Source organism: Diadema antillarum, unplaced genomic scaffold (genome assembly GCF_040938485.1).
Source record: "Diadema antillarum isolate AM-2024a unplaced genomic scaffold, OU_Dant_1.0 seq00000793_RagTag, whole genome shotgun sequence".
Taxonomy (NCBI): Eukaryota; Metazoa; Echinodermata; class Echinoidea; order Diadematoida; family Diadematidae; genus Diadema; species Diadema antillarum.
The window spans coordinates 815,637-832,764 of NW_027271680.1; the positions used below are offsets into that span (position 1 = coordinate 815,637).

At 39.2% G+C, this 17,128-nt stretch overlaps 2 protein-coding genes across 2 annotated transcripts; one reads left to right on the top strand and one right to left on the bottom strand.

Moving 5' to 3' along the window:
• Positions 1–862: 862 nt before the first annotated feature.
• On the bottom strand, positions 863–12,021 carry LOC139739309 (uncharacterized). Its single transcript, XM_071649925.1, has 9 exons — positions 11,966–12,021; positions 11,337–11,479; positions 7,520–7,632; positions 6,775–6,842; positions 5,890–6,004; positions 5,188–5,305; positions 4,077–4,169; positions 1,681–1,782; positions 863–1,080 (listed from the first exon to the last, which is right to left on the bottom strand). Exons 1-9 carry the CDS (start codon positions 12,019–12,021, stop codon positions 863–865), a joined length of 1,026 nt encoding a protein of 341 aa, XP_071506026.1.
• Positions 12,022–12,289: 268 nt separating this feature from the next.
• Positions 12,290–15,340, top strand: LOC139739310 (uncharacterized). Its single transcript, XM_071649926.1, has 3 exons — positions 12,290–12,446; positions 13,496–13,665; positions 14,960–15,340. The coding sequence occupies exons 1-3, from the start codon at positions 12,290–12,292 to the stop codon at positions 15,338–15,340; spliced, it is 708 nt and encodes a 235-aa protein (XP_071506027.1).
• Positions 15,341–17,128: the final 1,788 nt, after the last annotated feature.

The window sequence follows — 17,128 nt, forward strand, 5'->3', positions numbered from 1 at the left end:
GTCATCCTAATGGGAGAAGGTGCAAAAAGTCAAAAAGAGACAATGTTAAATATGCATGCTCAATTCAATTCAATTCAATTCAATTCAATTCAATTCAATTCAATTCAATTCAATTCAATTCAATTCAATTCAATTCAATTTGTATATTCATCTTGTTTTCTAATAAATCAATGCAACAGCATTCACTTTTACATTAAAACACAGAAACTAATTAATCATTTACACACAACTGTCAAAATGGAAAACAAAAAAGAACTTAAATAAATCCAAAACGCCTTCTCGGGTAAGTTTCCTTCAGTATGTGTAAGTACAATATAATTAACTGAAATACTAAGTGTAAATATAGACAGTAAACAAACAAAACTGAACTAAACTAAACTAAAACAAATCATACTTTAACAATAAATGATGAATTATGTCCTTTTCATCAAAAATATTAAAAAAGTGATTTCCTTTTTTTTTTCTTTTTCAAAATGCTGCACCTCCTAGGTTGCATTTGCCCAAGCCTGCACAAAGTGAAAAAGTTGAGAAATGTTTGTTGTTATCATAACAATGACCGGTAAATACTACACAGCTGACAGCTTGCAGTCAAAGTCACTACTGTGGTACCTACCATCCTTGCATGTTGTAGATATCAATTATAAAGTGCTACACAAAACCAGGGGCGGATCCAGGAATTCTGTAAAAGGGGACGCCTTCACTGAATTAAAGGGGGTGCGCGGGCCCCCCATTCTTAAATTTTCTTTTGTTTTAACAAAAATCAAAGGGGAACATGTGTCAGGTCTACCCCCTCCTGCACCCGCCACTGTAAAACAGAGCCTGGGACATGCTTGCTTTATAGAAGGAATCAAAGTGAAAGAGGCTATAGCAAGAAGAGCTTTGACTTTGGGGGACAATGGGACACATACGACATGCAGGATGCTGTCGTGATGGCCCACTCCTCGGCAATGAGCGTTGCCGTGCAGACGTGGCGGCCCCTGGCAGACTGCAGCGATGCCACCCACGGCCACTGGCCCCCCTCGTACTCCAGCTCGCCCTCGCCAAACTGGAAGGCTTGGACTCCGCACTGCACCGCCTCATCTGGAATGATAACATGACGCATGCAGTTTGATTTAGTTACCCAAATTACAGGAATTCAATGCGACAGTTTAATTACAGGAATTCAATGCGACAGTTTATTGGCATGAACATTTCTCCACTAAACAGCCACAGGAAAATTTTTTTTTTAAAGAGACATATTACAATTTGAAGAGATACAAATGAAATAAATCTTAACAGTTAACATCAATCTACATAACACGTTCAAGTCTCTTTCGTCTGCTCTGAACATTTGTCTGCTTTATACTTCATTTCATTTCATAGACACTGTTTGATTTGTGCAAAGTGAATCACACAACATAAAAACGAGCCTTTCATTCTGTTCACCGAATAATATTCGTTAGTCACTAGTATGCTGTCTCTTTTGGTTCCACAAGGTACCAAAAACTGCATTATTTGAAGCCCCGAAGAGTGGCGCACTAATCAAAGCCAAAAAGATCTTGGATTACCTAGATCTCAGTACATACAAGATACTTTGAAATTAAGCACTTGATCTGGACTGCATTAACATGGAAAATCACAACCCTTTTTTAAGGATTGTGGCCAGTTGATGCAATTCGTGGAAAGACACAGTTCACAAACCTGCCAACTCAAGTGGTGATGTTGTCGTAGCTTGTGTTGTGGGTGCATCAGTTGTAGCTGTAGTAGTTGCCTCAGTGGTTGTTGGTTCTGGCGTGGTGGTTGCTGCAACAATAGACAATAAACCAGAGAGCGGTAAAATTCATATTGAGAAAACTTCTATTTATAGCCCTACACCAGGATCAAGGAAAATGTAAAGTAGATATACACTGTATAGCAACACTACAGCAAAACAAGCAGTATAAATGTATAAGGCACTGATGACATCTTAAATGCATAACTTACTCTAACATATAATTATGAAGTAGTTGAAAACAAATATCCAAACTAAAAATCAAACAAACAAACAAACAAACAAACCTGAGGGATTGGTGTGCCCATCAGGCTCTCTACTATTCAAACTCATGAATCATTCATTTGAAGATCTAGATTTTAAAAAGCTCTCATACTTAAAAATTCACCCTGGCTCCTTCATTTGCAATTGATGGCACTATGGCCACGTTCAAGCACTCAAAAGCAAACCAAAGCTAACCTTGCCATACATGCTGTGCCAGATTTAGAACAAACAAGGGTTTTGTGGAGAAAGTGTAGGTCATAAATTATTAATTAGATGGGGCCACACATGTTGTAGCAACAGGGCCATTCACCTTGCATGCTTCAGATACTTACAAGAGTCCCAAACAGAGAGAATGAACTCTCTGCTTTATGAAGTATGTGCATGTTACGCGCATTCTTCACATTCCAACTGTTGGTATGATTCTGGTACGCTTTTGGAGCATATCGGGGGGGGGGGGGGTGGGGGGTGGTCCTATTTTGGCTCAGTTTGGTTCAGTATGGTACACTTCAGGAGCATGCAAGTGCTCTTCTGGCATTGGGTATGCTACAGTTCAGCTTGTGATCGCTTTTTTTTTTAATTATACCGGAGGAGAGCTCTCTAACGCATCCTATAAAAACAGCATGAGGGTGCTGAAACAAAGGGTTAGGTAAAAGTCAGAAGACATTGCTAACTAGAAATGTCGCTAAGGCGACTGCTATGCCTCCGCCATAATGCATGATTCTCCTAATAGGTCTATAGTACATGTGGACAATGTATAATTACATATTCACAATATTGGCAAAATATTGAAATTACATGTTTGTCACAAATGTGTTGAATGTTCACCTTCCTTTACCTAGGTTTAATTAGATGAATAGGAGAGCATGTATTTGGAGATTCAAGGACTTTAACTTGACTTTGACCCATTCATAAGTGACTGTAATTTTCAAGGTATGGAGAAAAAGTGTAATTTCTGTATTGAAAAGTACACTGTTACCATTTTCTTTTGGCCTTTGACCCTAAAATTCATAGGATAATCACTGTCAGGCAGAACATGCATAAATATGTAGTAAGTTTCAAGATAACTTGAGCCACTTCTGAGATATGGAGGAAAAAGTTAGTTCAGCACTTTCCCTTGATCTTTGACCTTTTGACCTTTGAGGCAAACCCCCCCCCCCCCAAAAAAAAAAAAAAAAAAAAAAGAGAAAAAGAAAATTTCCAGATAATCTAGGTTATACATGCATACACCAAGTGCAAAAAAAAAAAATTGCTGGCATTACATAAATACATGTATGAGGGAAATAGAAAAAAATTTGAAGTGTTACACTTGACCTTTGACCCCTGACCTTTGACCCTGTGAACCCTAGATTCTCTAGATAATAACTGCCAGTCAGTACATGTATATATACTATGTTCCATGAAGATACCTTGAACAATTTCCAAGGTACGGAGAAAAAAGCGAAGTTTTAATATTCTAACTTGACCTTTTGACCTTTGACCTTTGACCTCATGACCCAAAACTTTCACCAGAGAATCTTAATTGGGTAATACATGTATACACTAAGTTTCAAGAAAATATCTTCTGGCATTGCATAGATATGGTGGAAATAGTAAAATTTTATGTTTTTGACCATGACCTTTCGACCTTTGACCTTTGACCTCATGACCCAAACTTTCACCAGAGAATCTTAATTGGGTAATACATGTATGCACTAAGTTTCAAGAAAATATCTTCAGGCATTGCATAGATATGGAGGAAATAGTGAAATTTTACGTATTTGACCTTGACCTTTTGACCTTTGACCTTGACCATGTGCACCCAAAAGTTGATAGGCACAACTTCACCCCCTAATACACATACATGCCAAGTTTCATTAGGATACCTTAAAAGGTTTTGATAGTTACCCTGTCCACAAAATTTATTACGGACGGACGGAAGGACGGACGGAAGGACGGACGGAAGGACGGACGGACGGACGGACAACCCGAAAACATAATGCCTCCGGCACCACTTCGTGGCGGAGGCATAAAAAGAAAGAGATATGGAGAACGGAGTGAAGTTGCTGCAACAGACTATCCATACCTGCTTGCGTGGTAGCAGCTGTGGTTGTGGCTGCTGTGGTGGTGCTGGAAACAGCATCTGGCAACACTGTTACAATCTCTGCATACACTTCAGCTGTAATGTTAAAGACGTACAAAAATAAACGGGTTACATCACGCAGTTTCAAACCATGTACACTGTACAATCCATAAACTTAAGTGTAAGGTTCTGATGCACTGTGAAGACTTGTAGTATGTCCTGTACACATACATCTAGAATCATATAATGGGACTCTTTGAGCCACTCTAACCTGTTTCCTATGGGAAGCTGGTATACCTGGTACCGCTTAGAGGCTCCCATAGCATCAACTCATTATATAATATGGGAACTTGGTATATCAGGTTCCCAAAATATAGGCACAAGCATCTGCATTTGTTGCCTTAAATCACATTATTTTGTGTCATGCTTACAAGAATAAACAATTTTGATCAAAAGACTAAAGTTTCTTCTACCAATACCTGTTTTGTTCTTTTTCTGTATCTATGGAGTGCATGTTTTTTTCTGATTTACCTCTTCCAACGAAGCAGTGTGCTTGAATTGCTATCAAACTTGTATGAAAACTAACTCTAAGTTTAAAATAGTGATTGAGGCTGAGCTCACTAAATTTTGACTATGCCGACCCCATTTGAGTGCCCTCATATTGTATAAGAAGAATTTGAGTGTACATCAGCACACAATCTATTCACAATCTCTTTGTCTGATTGATATTTCTCATTGTTTGATGGCACATGCAGTTGACCATGGAAAGGGAATACATGTAGGCCTACTGCTTGACATTCTCGTAGGTGGATGGAGAATACCATTCTGTCTGTTCTTTGTCGACAGGCAAAAAAAAAAAAAAAAATCTTGTTTGGGGCCCTTGCAGATTCTCAGATACTTGGAAAGAACAGGTTAACAGAAAACAAATTATGTCAAACATGGTATGTACCACAACACTGCACTTATGTACCAGCATGCCACAATAAACAACTGGGGAATAGCTCTTGACTCTAACTAGAAAACAACAGTTTTTCTTTTTTCTCCTGAAGGTTTTCCTCAAATATTTGTTGTTTTGCTTTTGTTTTCTCATATCAATCTTCTCTCCCCATTTTACCTGACAAGACACTGATGGTATCGGTTGAGATTCCAATGCTGGCCAGAGCGCTGGTGGAGTTGGATGATGCTGCTTGGGTCAGAACTTCTTCCACGATGCTTATGGCTATTGCCTGGACCTACATTTTGGGGATATATATGTATATATTCTTTTTTTAACAAACATTTTGTAATTTGATAGACATACAGCGACAGCGATTAAAAGTGAAAGTTATAAGATACTGCAGAAGGCATCAAAACAGTCTTCTGGTGGTCTGGGTTTAAGCTCCGTCAGCTCTACTTCATTTTCATCGATACATCCTCGACAAGATGCACTGCAGTATTTAATCATTTCTATTTGTGTCAGCAAAGGGAAGTACGATGTATTCAATTTCTTTGCATTGATACGAACTAGTCTAATAACCTTTACCTTCACACAATACAAATAGTTGAAAGTGTCTAAACTTTACTGATTTGCGGTCACGAGAGTCATGGTTCACTATTGCAAGGCTTCAATGTGCTGGTCACATGATGGAAAGCGAAGAAATCTTCAACAAAAAATACCTCTTTATAAAGACAGAGCGTGATGTCAGTGCAGCCAAAACCGGGGCAAGTTTGTCTCATGACCTATCCCATAATGCATCTAATACGCTGCTCTACGTATTGGCAATACCCTCAATTTAATGGGTCAATGGGAGAAGGGGAAGCAGCAAAAAAGGATTACCTGTGCAATGTAGGTAGATGTGTCCAGAGTCTGGCCACCATCAGTGACCGAACTATCGAGCTGGTCAGAAACGTCCAGCAAAATAATGTAGAAATTCACGATGATACTACCAGCACTGTACAGAGAAAGAGAGAGAGAGAGAGATGGAAAGAGAGAAAATGAGAGAGAAGCGCCCTCAATGCTCAGTAAGGGACAGTGTGCAAGAGGGATGCATGATTACATTATGATCAACATGTAGGATATGAACACACAAAGACACATACATACAACTACTGCATATATATGCACACCCTACACCTGAATCCAACACTAAATGTAAAATGCATTAGCACTGAGATGCAACATATTTCTAAGATTTCTTAGTAGAAGACAGGGAGAAAGAACATGAGAAGGAGAGTTTATTGAATAACCTTTTAAAAAGTGACATATATTCAAGGTAAATAATCAACATTTCTTTTGTATAAGGTTTATGGAGCTTCACATAAAAAAATGACTACAAACCACATGATATCAAGGAATAAAGAACTGTAAAAGTGAATATTTTCGCGCGACTAATTTTCCATGCTCAGCTGGGTAAGAAGATTTTATGTGTTTTTAATCCTGAGGAACCAAAAATCAACTACTGGAACATACATGGTGTATGACAGGCAAAACTATTCACATACTTTTATTTTTGCGTTAGTCTGTGGTTGCACGAAATGCGGGAAAATTTCAATGCTGTGAAAATTTCCACTTTTACAGTACTGGCAAAGACAAGTTGTTTAATGTTGAGGATTAATCCCCCCCCCCCCAAATCAAATCTGTATTCGAACACTCTATGATTATACTGTGATAACTACCACATGCATGAATGAATGAACATCAAATGTAGCAAACAAATCTCACCTGAAGCTCGTAATGACGGTCCCATTGTAGATGTCTGCATATTCTCCCTCTGAAAAAGTCAGGTCCATCTGGATTTAAAACACAAATTTTATACTTCCTTAGTTTGTAAAATCCACTCAAACAGCATCTGTGAATATTAAAGCTATGCTAAGGGTCCATTCCCTTCAATTTGAGAGTCTGAACCAAAAGTAATACCTATCCTCCTTCCACTCCATAATAATAATTATCTTTTTTTTTTAAATACACCGTTTAGGATTGCATTATACATATCAAATGTATACCACTTTTCTTATGTTTAACTTCAACCTTGATGGTCACATTCACTATCTAGAAAAGTTTCACTTATTAAGAGACACTAGCATATAAAAGAGATACTCTGAGAAGATGAAATCAAGAAATTAAACTGGTAAGAATTGTAGATGTCAAGTATATCATTTTACAACGGTGTATACTAACATCCCAATGTCAGCATGGGGCCAATTATTAACCAACCCCATGCAAAAATTAAATGTAGATCTAAGTTTTACAATATCAAACATTTGCAATTTATTCATCACCTTGAAATTCATCCAACCAAATGCCTTTTAATTGAACCACAATCTGACAATGGGGAGTGTATGTTGCTGCAAAGTATGCTGTCATAATCCAAGTCTTCTTTTTTCTTGACATTCTGCTACTCTACATCAGAGCTTCTAGTTGCTGAGCAACTGCATTTCATTCTTTCTTCCTGTATTGATCATCTCACCACATATGTAAAGTTGCTTTCCAGCTCTTGGTAGGCGTCCGACGTTGGGTCGTTGTACTCCTCTGTAAACTCTTTGTCCTCGAAAGACATTGTCCCTGCAACCTCTACGGAAGCTGCATTGGAAAATACCATACATATATCAACAAATAAATTCTGATGAACCAAGTCTGACAAGGATACTGTATGCAAAATGTATGTGGCCTACCATAAAAAACATACAAGTCATCTTGTGTTTGTAAAAGAGCTTGGGATTTTTTTATTTTTTTCTCATGCCATAAATACAGAGACTTCAACTCTCCCATTTTTGACGGGAGATCTCCTGCCGAAAGCCCATTTTTGCTAAATCTCCCGTTCTCCCACTTCAGATTAAATTTCTCCTGCCCTGGCTTTGGTCTCTCCCGCTAGAAATGTTTTCTAACTTAGTGTCAACGTACAGTTTGTATGTTGAAAAATAAAGCCTTAGATAGCACGGAGAGAGCATCTAGAACGCCAGAACTTCACGTTTTGCGCACATTAAAGGGTGTGTACAGTTCTGGTCGAGGTGAAGATTTAGCTTTTAACGTTTTGTTAGATATTCAGAAACCACTCTATGAGATGTCAAAGAGCATGCAATTCTAAGGGGTATCAAAAGTTTATTCGATGAAAATCGGTTTTGATATGGCTGAAATATCCAAAAACAAGGTGAAACAAAGAGATACTAATAAAGTTGGGGCATGTCGCCTTTTATTATTAGCACTTTTTTGGGATATCTCAGTCATTTGAAAACCAATTTTCATCAAATAAACGTTGAATCCTTCTAGAATTGCAAGCTCTTTCATATCTTATAAGAGGTATTTCATTATCTCACTTAGGAATGTTTAAAACATGAATCCCCAGCTCAACCAGTACTGTACAGTCCCTTTAAGTTCGAGTCTCCTGCTCGCTGGGGATTTCAGGCGGGAATATCTCCAGATCAGAAGGTGCTTGGGGTTGGAGTCTCTGTAAATACATCTCCTCCCCCCCCCCCCCCCCATCTCATACGGAATTCCGTATTCATCCCGGATCATGCACACACGCACACACACAAAGATATCCCATGTAATAAGACACATGATAAGGACAGTACCAGTACCAAATTATGCTGCTCTCAATTATCAACAAGAGAACTTATGTAATACCTGGTACATCTAGTGTAAATAAAGAAGAAATGAAAGCAAATTTAGCATATTATATCACACAAAGTGTCTACTTAATTTCAAATAGTTTAGATTGGTAAGGTTAAATTCTTTTTTTGGCAAGTGCCTACTGTATCGTGCCTTTGATCACTGTAGGAATTTTAGTTTCTTGTTCTCTTTTTAGTTTATCATTGCATGTGGGGAGGCGGTTTCTCCATTAATGATGCATATTAATTAGGTGGTTCTATACACTGTTCTTCTTTTGATAAAGCTCTGGGGGGTGTTTCATCAATTTAGTCGGCGCTGACAAGTTGTCAGCACTGACAATTTCAGCAAAATCCTTGGTTTTGTTTGGCTGCGATGCTCTGGTCATTGACTGTTACCATGGTGATTGTCAGAGACTGACAACTTGTCAGGGCTGACTAACTTGATGAAGCACCCCAAGGCCATATTGTGCTGTATCAGCATACTGATATGGTGTGAGGTGCATGCATCTTTGTTTTTTTTCAAATGAGAATTTGAATTTCTATTTACTGTAAAAGTTGATATTTTTGTGCAACTAATTTTTTGTGCTTTGCCGGGTAAGAAAAGTTTTGCATGGTTTTAATTCCGTGGAATCAAGACATCACGTACAGGAACATATGGCAAGAAAAAATCTAAATATTTGCATGCTTTTATTTTCATGCTAGTTTCTGGTTACATGAAATACATGTACGCGAAAAATTACAACACCGCAAAAATTTCCACTTTTACAGGTATACTGCTATAGAGGAAAGTGTAGTTTGTTCTGTTTTGTTTTTCGAAATATGAGAGCTTGAACTTTTATTTATTGCTATACAGAGGAAAGTGTAGATTTTCCACTCCAAGTTTTGAACATGTCTTGAATTATAGTATAGTTTGATACTCGTAGGATAGCTTGTGGTACTGTGTGCACGAGTGGATCCAGGAATTCCGTAAGGGGGGGGGGGTGGCGCAAGCAATTTTTCTGTTGCTACTTCTGGGTTTCATCTCATTTTTTCTTTTTATTTCTTTTTTTAAACAACAAATAAAGAGGGGAAGCACACCCCGTGTACCCCCTCCTCCCCCCCCCCCCCCCCCTGGATCTGCCACTGGTATGTACTGTAGCTGGACTGATTGACTGGTAGGAAATACAGGGAAACTTAAGATGGGTTTTATATGGGAGAGCCTGTATACTGGCTGTCATGGCTGGACTACGTACTTGTACACTTGCATGCAGACAGCGCACATTATAATGCAGCGCTGCCAACTTCCATGCAACAAATTTTAACTGTCTCACTCTGATTGATGAAAACATTCTCATGAATTGAACCCCACAAGAAGAAAGTAATAAGAGAAGAAATATGTCCCCAAAATCCCACATCCAAACTTTGTAATACAATTGTAAGCCCACGCCCAATATTTTGAGATTTTCCCATGAACATTCAGAACTATAATATATAGGGTGAACACTACATTAGCCCAACCAGATGCTGTGTCGCTATTCATACAGCGACCAGGCTGTGTATAGTTATATAATTTTATACACATACTCTCTACATGCATGTGTTGAAATCTTTCCTGAAATATGCACCGAGTGCATCATTCAAAATGTAAAATTGTCAGTTTTCCCATGCTGGTCGTGGAAAAGGGGCGCGGAGAGGCATTTCCCTTCCATATAGGCACAGCAACCATCCTCCACCACACTGTTGCACATGGCGCTTTGTCAGTGTCCAACTCCAAACTCTCACTCCAGCTCAGTCCGGGAAACCCGCTTATGAGGACCGCTCCCGTGTACGAGGACTGCCGCACAATGCAAGACTGCCGCACCTAGCGGCCTGATCCGACTACTCGGATCAGGCCGCTAGGTGCGGCAGTCTTGCATTGTGCGAAGGGAAGTGACTGCCGCACCTAGCGGCCTTATCCGACTACTCGGATCAGGCCGCTAGGTGCGGCAGTCTTGCATTGTGCGAACACGCTGGCGCCCGTGTTTTGATGGGCGCTCTGCATCGGTTGATTAAAACTCGATTTTTGAAGAAAAAAAAGAGACGAGATTTTTTCTTCTTTTCATCATGGATAGTGGACATGTGTGTGTAACAAAAAATCACCGTGCAAAGTTGCGACAATTTATATGTCAGATGTGAGATGAATAAGAAGTGAATAGGGGGCCTCATGAGGCGTTCCCCCCCGGGCCTCATGAGGCGGGGCAGTCTTCGTACGTGGGAGCGGTCCTCATGAGCGGGTTTCCCAGACTGAGCTGAGGTTGGCAGCCTTGGATATATATTTATTTTAGAAATCAAGCTCTACTGTTAGCCTCGATCTCTAATCTTATCTATCACAACTACTAACTAGACTAGCTATATAAAAAGTCAAAATTGACAAGAAAAGACATAATATTCTTCAATGAAGACTCTAACCGTTAGAGACTAGAGTCTATATCCAGCCCTCTTAATGTTAGGCTCTGCAGCTCTGATTACAATTACAAGGTTCTCACTAGTTGACACTACTAGTACTAGTTTCAACATCAAGGTAGTGCGAAAGTATTCACAATTGAAGCGCCCAGCTTTTGTTGCACAGCTAGACCCCCATCCCGTGGTCCCGCCCGTTTGTGTGTGGCTGCAGTGCTTTCCATCCAGTCACCAGCAGGATTGGACGGGTTCCCTTACCATCCGCAGCCGCAACTAGCGGGCTGCGAGTCTCCAGTGTGCCGCTCGCGAAGACTTGCGCAGCGGGATTGGCCAGGCCAGGCTGAAGCTGTCCATATTTGCTCAACCGAGCCGTAGAAATCGGAGGATGGGCGGCGTGACAGCTGTTCAAAAAATATGTTCAACATCGCCATGGCTTGCCTCGGAAAATGTGTACATATACCGACGAAAACGTGTTTTTTCGTGCCGTCTTTTCTTCCAATGCAGTGCACTGTGGTAATTCTTTTGTCACACAAAAGATACACCATGTACCATTGCAGCTGAATAGCGAGCTAGTCTACATACAGCATACAGACCGGGTCGCGGCCGGGTCGGGCTAAATCGACCCCCGGGGTCCGGGGCACAAGGTGTCGGTGCGAGAGGGGTGGGGACAGCTTGGGTACAGCCACATTGGTTCGATCGTTCCGACCCGTCGTCATCCAGCGCATGCAACCCGCGCAGCGCACGCAAACGCAGCTGCCTCCCTTATTAGCCAGGTCGAATAATCAACCAATTGAAGCAACTGTCATAACTTGGGTTGCTCGCGAGCAACGTGAAGTTGACACAGCTTAGATGATATCCACGCGCTCATTGGACAAGGCTGATCTAACCTGCGATCCGACGACGACACGATTTGCATAATGATGAGTGCGGCTGCCATAGCCATTGTTGTCGGTCGCGTCTAAACCACTGCCATGCATTTCATACGTAAACCACTGCACTGTACTTGTCGTAAATCCATCGAAGCCGTCGTCGTTCGTCTTGCGTTGGACTAAATTTTGTCGCGTTGAATCTTCGCAAATCGGACCCTTACGAGTTCGTCCCGACAATCACTTTTGACCAATCACAGACAAGACTCAAATAGGGTCTATCCACTCCAGGATAATTCCAAGACCAATATTTTATGTCGGTTGCTTTGAGAAGAAGAAGGCATAATGGCGGTTTCTCCTTGGAACCACTTCAAAGAAGATAGGTTAGTTGAGTGGTGGAACGAACATGACTATCTCTACGACAATTCACACAAACAGTACACCGATAGAATGGCCAAGGAAACGGCTGTGACGGAAATTGCAGCGGAGTTGAAAGTTACGCGTAAGTCAGTGACAGTGCATGATTCCCGTCTAACAATATTAAGAAAACCATTAATTTGTTAGAGAGTGTCTGTTTCTGTTTCTGTTCCTGTTCCGTCGGTACTCAGAATTAACTTTACTCCACCAACATTGTCTAACATGTTAGATTTCTAAATTTATTTTCTCAATGACTATTTCTGAAAGAATGAAATGTTAGATATACATGTAACTGTTAGAAATATCTGGTGAAATTAAAAATCAGGGGCGTTGATCGGGGGTGGGGGTGGGGGGCATTTGCCCCCCCCCCCCACCTTAAAAAATATATATTTTGGCATATTTTGGGAGGGGCAAACATTATGTTGTTAATGTTAGGCCCCTACCCCCGGCTAACCTGAGATATGGATTTTTTTTTTTTTTTTTACTTTAACGTTATTGATAGAAAACTGCCCAAATATTTCACCCAGTTAACTGCTATTAAGAATTTAAGTGCTATGTTATGACTATGAGTCTAATCTTACATTTTGATTTTTCTGTAGACTTAATTCCCATTTGCTTTAAACGTTAGAGATCTAACATTAAAAGTCTAATATGAGATTAAAATATTTCAGAAAAGATCTAACGTTAGGTTCTACGCTTTGTATTTCATCAAAAAGCATGCACCAGATATGTCGACCCTTCCAAATTCAAAAGTTCCCCCACCAGAACAGAGTCAATGAGATTACATTTATCTCCAACGTGAGCCTACTCTTCCCCCACTTGGTTCTTATCCATAGATTTAGACAAAAGGCACACTCTTTGGATTGACATCTTTCCGAATAGATTCCACAATTTAAGTGTGCATCATATATTGTTTTCAATTCTAAAAATGCAAAGAGCTCATCGTGTCAGAAGGACTCCTAGCTCCCTCACACAATGTATTCCATTTTGAAAATTCTCTGTCATTTGATTACTGCATTTCGAGATCTCGAATGAAACTACAATTGTATTTCACTATTTTCAATTGTGTATATTTGTAACCTTCTTTTCTTTTCCTTTTTTTTTGTGCGTGTGTGTGTGTGTGTTCACTTTCAGCGGCTCACATCCGAAAGCGAATGCTTAGTTTGAGAACTCAGTATGGGAAAATAGCCAGAGCCCACCTCAACGGGTCAAAGACCAAAATGACAGGACGTCAGACCTGGCTCTTGGAATCTCTCTCTTTCCTTAGCCCTCATATGAAGACTAGGCCGTATGTCTATGAGAGTGTGAGTACCACTTCACATTTGGTTCAACATCATACAATGTAGTATCTGTAGATTTATGCAGAATTGTCCAATTGGCAACATTGGATTATTTGGATATATATATAAGCATATATATTATATTTATATATATGTATATATATATATATATTTTTTTTTTTGTGGAACTCCTAACGTTAAAATCTAGTAAGCCCTGCATGCAACTTAGAGTTATGTCTCCCCCAAAAGTGATAGAAAAATCAGCAAATCTATTGTCACTGTGAAAGAAAAGAATGAATATTTCTTCACTCTGTGACCATCCAAGATATCTGCCAAAACAATATTCTGTACTTCATCAGTTTAATAGGAAAATGAAAAAAAAGAATTCATAATAAAGTAATCATTTCATAATTAATTAATCAAATGAAATAATTCATGCCCTGTTTAAGCTTTAAATCTGTTGTTGTTTTTTCTTGTCCATACATGATGCATTACAAGTTACCTACATTTTGTACGGTACACTTACTCATACAAAACTGTAAGTCTACACATTATGTTTGATAAAAAGCTCCAAACCACTTGAAAGAGTCAAAGAGTGTGGTCAAAGAGGAAGGTTACCTAATACACGTGAATTGAGTGAATGCAGCAATAAGTAGACATCAGCTGTTAAAGTTGAGGAAAGCTGCATAGTCCATTCAAAAGTTACACATTTCAAACTTTTTGTGCCGAAATGAGAAGACCACTATTAATAGCTTGTGACATTACATCAGAACACTGAGAGAAGATAAAGTGAATTTCACAAAATTGTACTTTTTTATGAAAAGCTCAAGTCCCTCTAACTTGTTGACATACTGTATAATATCAAGGTTATTATTCCACCTGCTTTCTAAAAGAGGTATTAAGTCAATGCCTCTTTCATGATAAATGTTGGGGAAAAAAATGATATGTTGTGAAATTCTGTCTACATCTTCTTTCATTATTGATAACATTAAAAAAATCATAACATTTGAATGAATTATCCAATCGCCCTCAAACATTCACTGATATGTTCTACCTTTATTGCTGCACTCATTTAACCCCCATGTACTCTCTATTTGGGTAAATTTCCCATGTAATTCTAATTATAAATCAAACCATCAACACAAGTATCAATCTATTGAAAAAGTAAAGAAGTGAGCAGAGACAGAAAGAAATAAAGACTGCAAGATCTTGTCTGGATTTGTATTCAGCTCTTGTTGGTAAAGTGCTGAGAATTTTCGCAGAGTATTCAAACACCCTTCATTCTCAAGTGGATTTTCATTTTGTTGCTGTCCTCTAGGTTGACCCCTCTTTACAGCTGACGGATGGTGAAGTCTTTGAGGTGCTGAATGAGGGTGAGGCGAAACAGGAAGCTGCTGCAGAGGGAAGGACGGAGGAGGATCAACAGGGGGGAGAGGATAAGACACTGGAGATAAAGAGGAGGAAGAAGAAGAGGCGATTGGTCCCGGAGTACGAGCCGAAGAACCACGCCCCTCCCGCCGTCGTGAGACAACCGGCGGAGGAGAAATCTGACGAGGACGGATTGTTCTGCCTGTATCTCGCCTCCGAAATGAGGAAGATCACAAATCCAAAGATCAAGGTGATTTTGAGGACTAAACTTCAGTCGGAGGTCACAAACGCCATACTCCAGTGCATGGAAGAGGCCAGCGGGAACCAGTAGGTGTTGAATGGAACCACAGGCACATATAGGTTTCCATTAATGGGTGAACTAGTCTGGAGTCCTGCAAGGCTTCAGACTTTTAAGGACAAGTTTACCCAAATATGTGTTGATTGAGTGAATGCAGCTAATTAGTAGAACACACTTGTGAAAGTTTGAAGAAAATTGGACAATACATTAAAAAATTATGAACTGTGAAGTTTCAGTGCTGCCATTGCTTGATGAGAAGACTGCAAGACAACAATATAGCAAAAATATAAACAGAATTTGATATATTTTTAAATCTATAGCAAGATGAAAAAGCACATAACTCATATGTACCCCCATTTAGAAAGCAGGGGAACATGATTATGTTTTTATTATTACATTACATGTCAATAACAAGTCATGGGAATGTGTGCTTTTCATTTTAAAAAAGATGAAATTTTGTTGAATTTTCTTTAACTTTCTTACTATCATCCTGCAGTGATGTCACAGACTGTTATAATCTTCTCATCCAGTAATGGCAGCACAGAAACTTTTAACAATTCATAACTTTTGAATGGATCATCCTTTTTTCATCAAACTTCACAGATGTGTTTTACAAATATTGCTGTATTCAGTCAGTCCACACAATGTATATTTGAATGAACTTGTCCTCTAAAACTATAGTATTATCTACATGCCATTCCATTTCCCCTACCCCCAAACACACATGCTACACCATGAAAGACTTATGATGTGGTCGTGGTGGGCCAGGGAACTTGACACGGTGAATTAGATGCTAACAACCATGTTATCTGTGAAAAGTGAGACAGGCATACATAGAACTGCACAACATTTCCCTTACTGATTTTGACAACATTTAATCTAAAATGCAAGAATGAAAATTCAGTTGTGCCATTTGTTTGCCATGGTATTATTTGATGAGGGAGATTTTGATGGAACAATGAAGCAATGTATTCTAATCGTTCATGTCATAAGTTTGTTTATTTGTTTATTGAGCCCATAGCTTGAACAGAGTTGGAGTAAAGGCCATTTTGTCTCAATCCTCAATCCCACCCAAACCAAGGTACCTTTGCAGACATTTAAAAACCTGATCAGGAAACTGCCTAATGTAATGGAGTCTTTCACCTGACCTGTAAGCCTCGATCAGACAGACACCAACCCCGCCCAAAGTTTGTGATAACACTATCTTGTATTTTTAAATCTGTAATACACTTCCATGGATTGTAATTTCACTGATTTACATAGCCTTGACTGAAGCCAGTTTGTAAGTGCCACACCAGATTTTAATGATGGGGGAGTAAGTGATAGACCACTTTACAAACATATTCATTTTTTTTATACACACCTTTGAAACTTAAGTTGTTCCTGATAACCTGAAACTTGAATAAGGCTTGCCAAACATAGCTACAAGTAATGCATGTAAGCTTGATTCCACACAGTAAAATACATTGAAATGGTAAAGGGAGATGGAATAGTTTGTGAAAAGGTCCTCATCGCAAACAATCCATATATACTTGTGCATTTATGAAAAATGGCCTAGAAGGGTATTTTGAATACTGAGTACATGGCATGGACACAAGCTGATTAGTGAATTGAATTGTGATTTAAATGGGGCTAGACATTACAGTTGAATGTCAATTTCATATTTAAAGCATTGAATCCTTTGGGCATGATTTGATGTCATTGATACTTTATTGTCTTCATCAAAGGTTATGATGGGTTTGACTTCTTGTTATAAATGTGGTGCAAGTATACACCTGTATGATTTTTTTTTTCATGTTGAAATATAAAAGAAAATCAGAA

What these genes read in the sequence shown, in the direction of transcription:
- LOC139739309 (XM_071649925.1), bottom strand. Translation starts at nt 12,021, where the DNA reads ATGGCTATGGCAGCCGCACTCATCATTATGCAAATCGTGTCGTCGTCG. An exon ending in GTGTCGTCGTCGGATCGCAG is followed by an intron (nt 11,480 to 11,965) that starts GTTAGATCAGCC and finishes TTTTTTGAACAG; the next exon opens with CTGTCACGCCGCCCATCCTC. An exon ending in AAAGCAACTTTACATATGTG is followed by an intron (nt 6,843 to 7,519) that starts GTGAGATGATCA and finishes TTTTAAATCCAG; the next exon opens with ATGGACCTGACTTTTTCAGA.
- LOC139739310 (XM_071649926.1), top strand. Translation starts at nt 12,290, where the DNA reads ATGGCGGTTTCTCCTTGGAACCACTTCAAAGAAGATAGGTTAGTTGAG. An exon ending in AGCGGAGTTGAAAGTTACGC is followed by an intron (nt 12,447 to 13,495) that starts GTAAGTCAGTGA and finishes GTTCACTTTCAG; the next exon opens with CGGCTCACATCCGAAAGCGA. An exon ending in GGCCGTATGTCTATGAGAGT is followed by an intron (nt 13,666 to 14,959) that starts GTGAGTACCACT and finishes GCTGTCCTCTAG; the next exon opens with GTTGACCCCTCTTTACAGCT.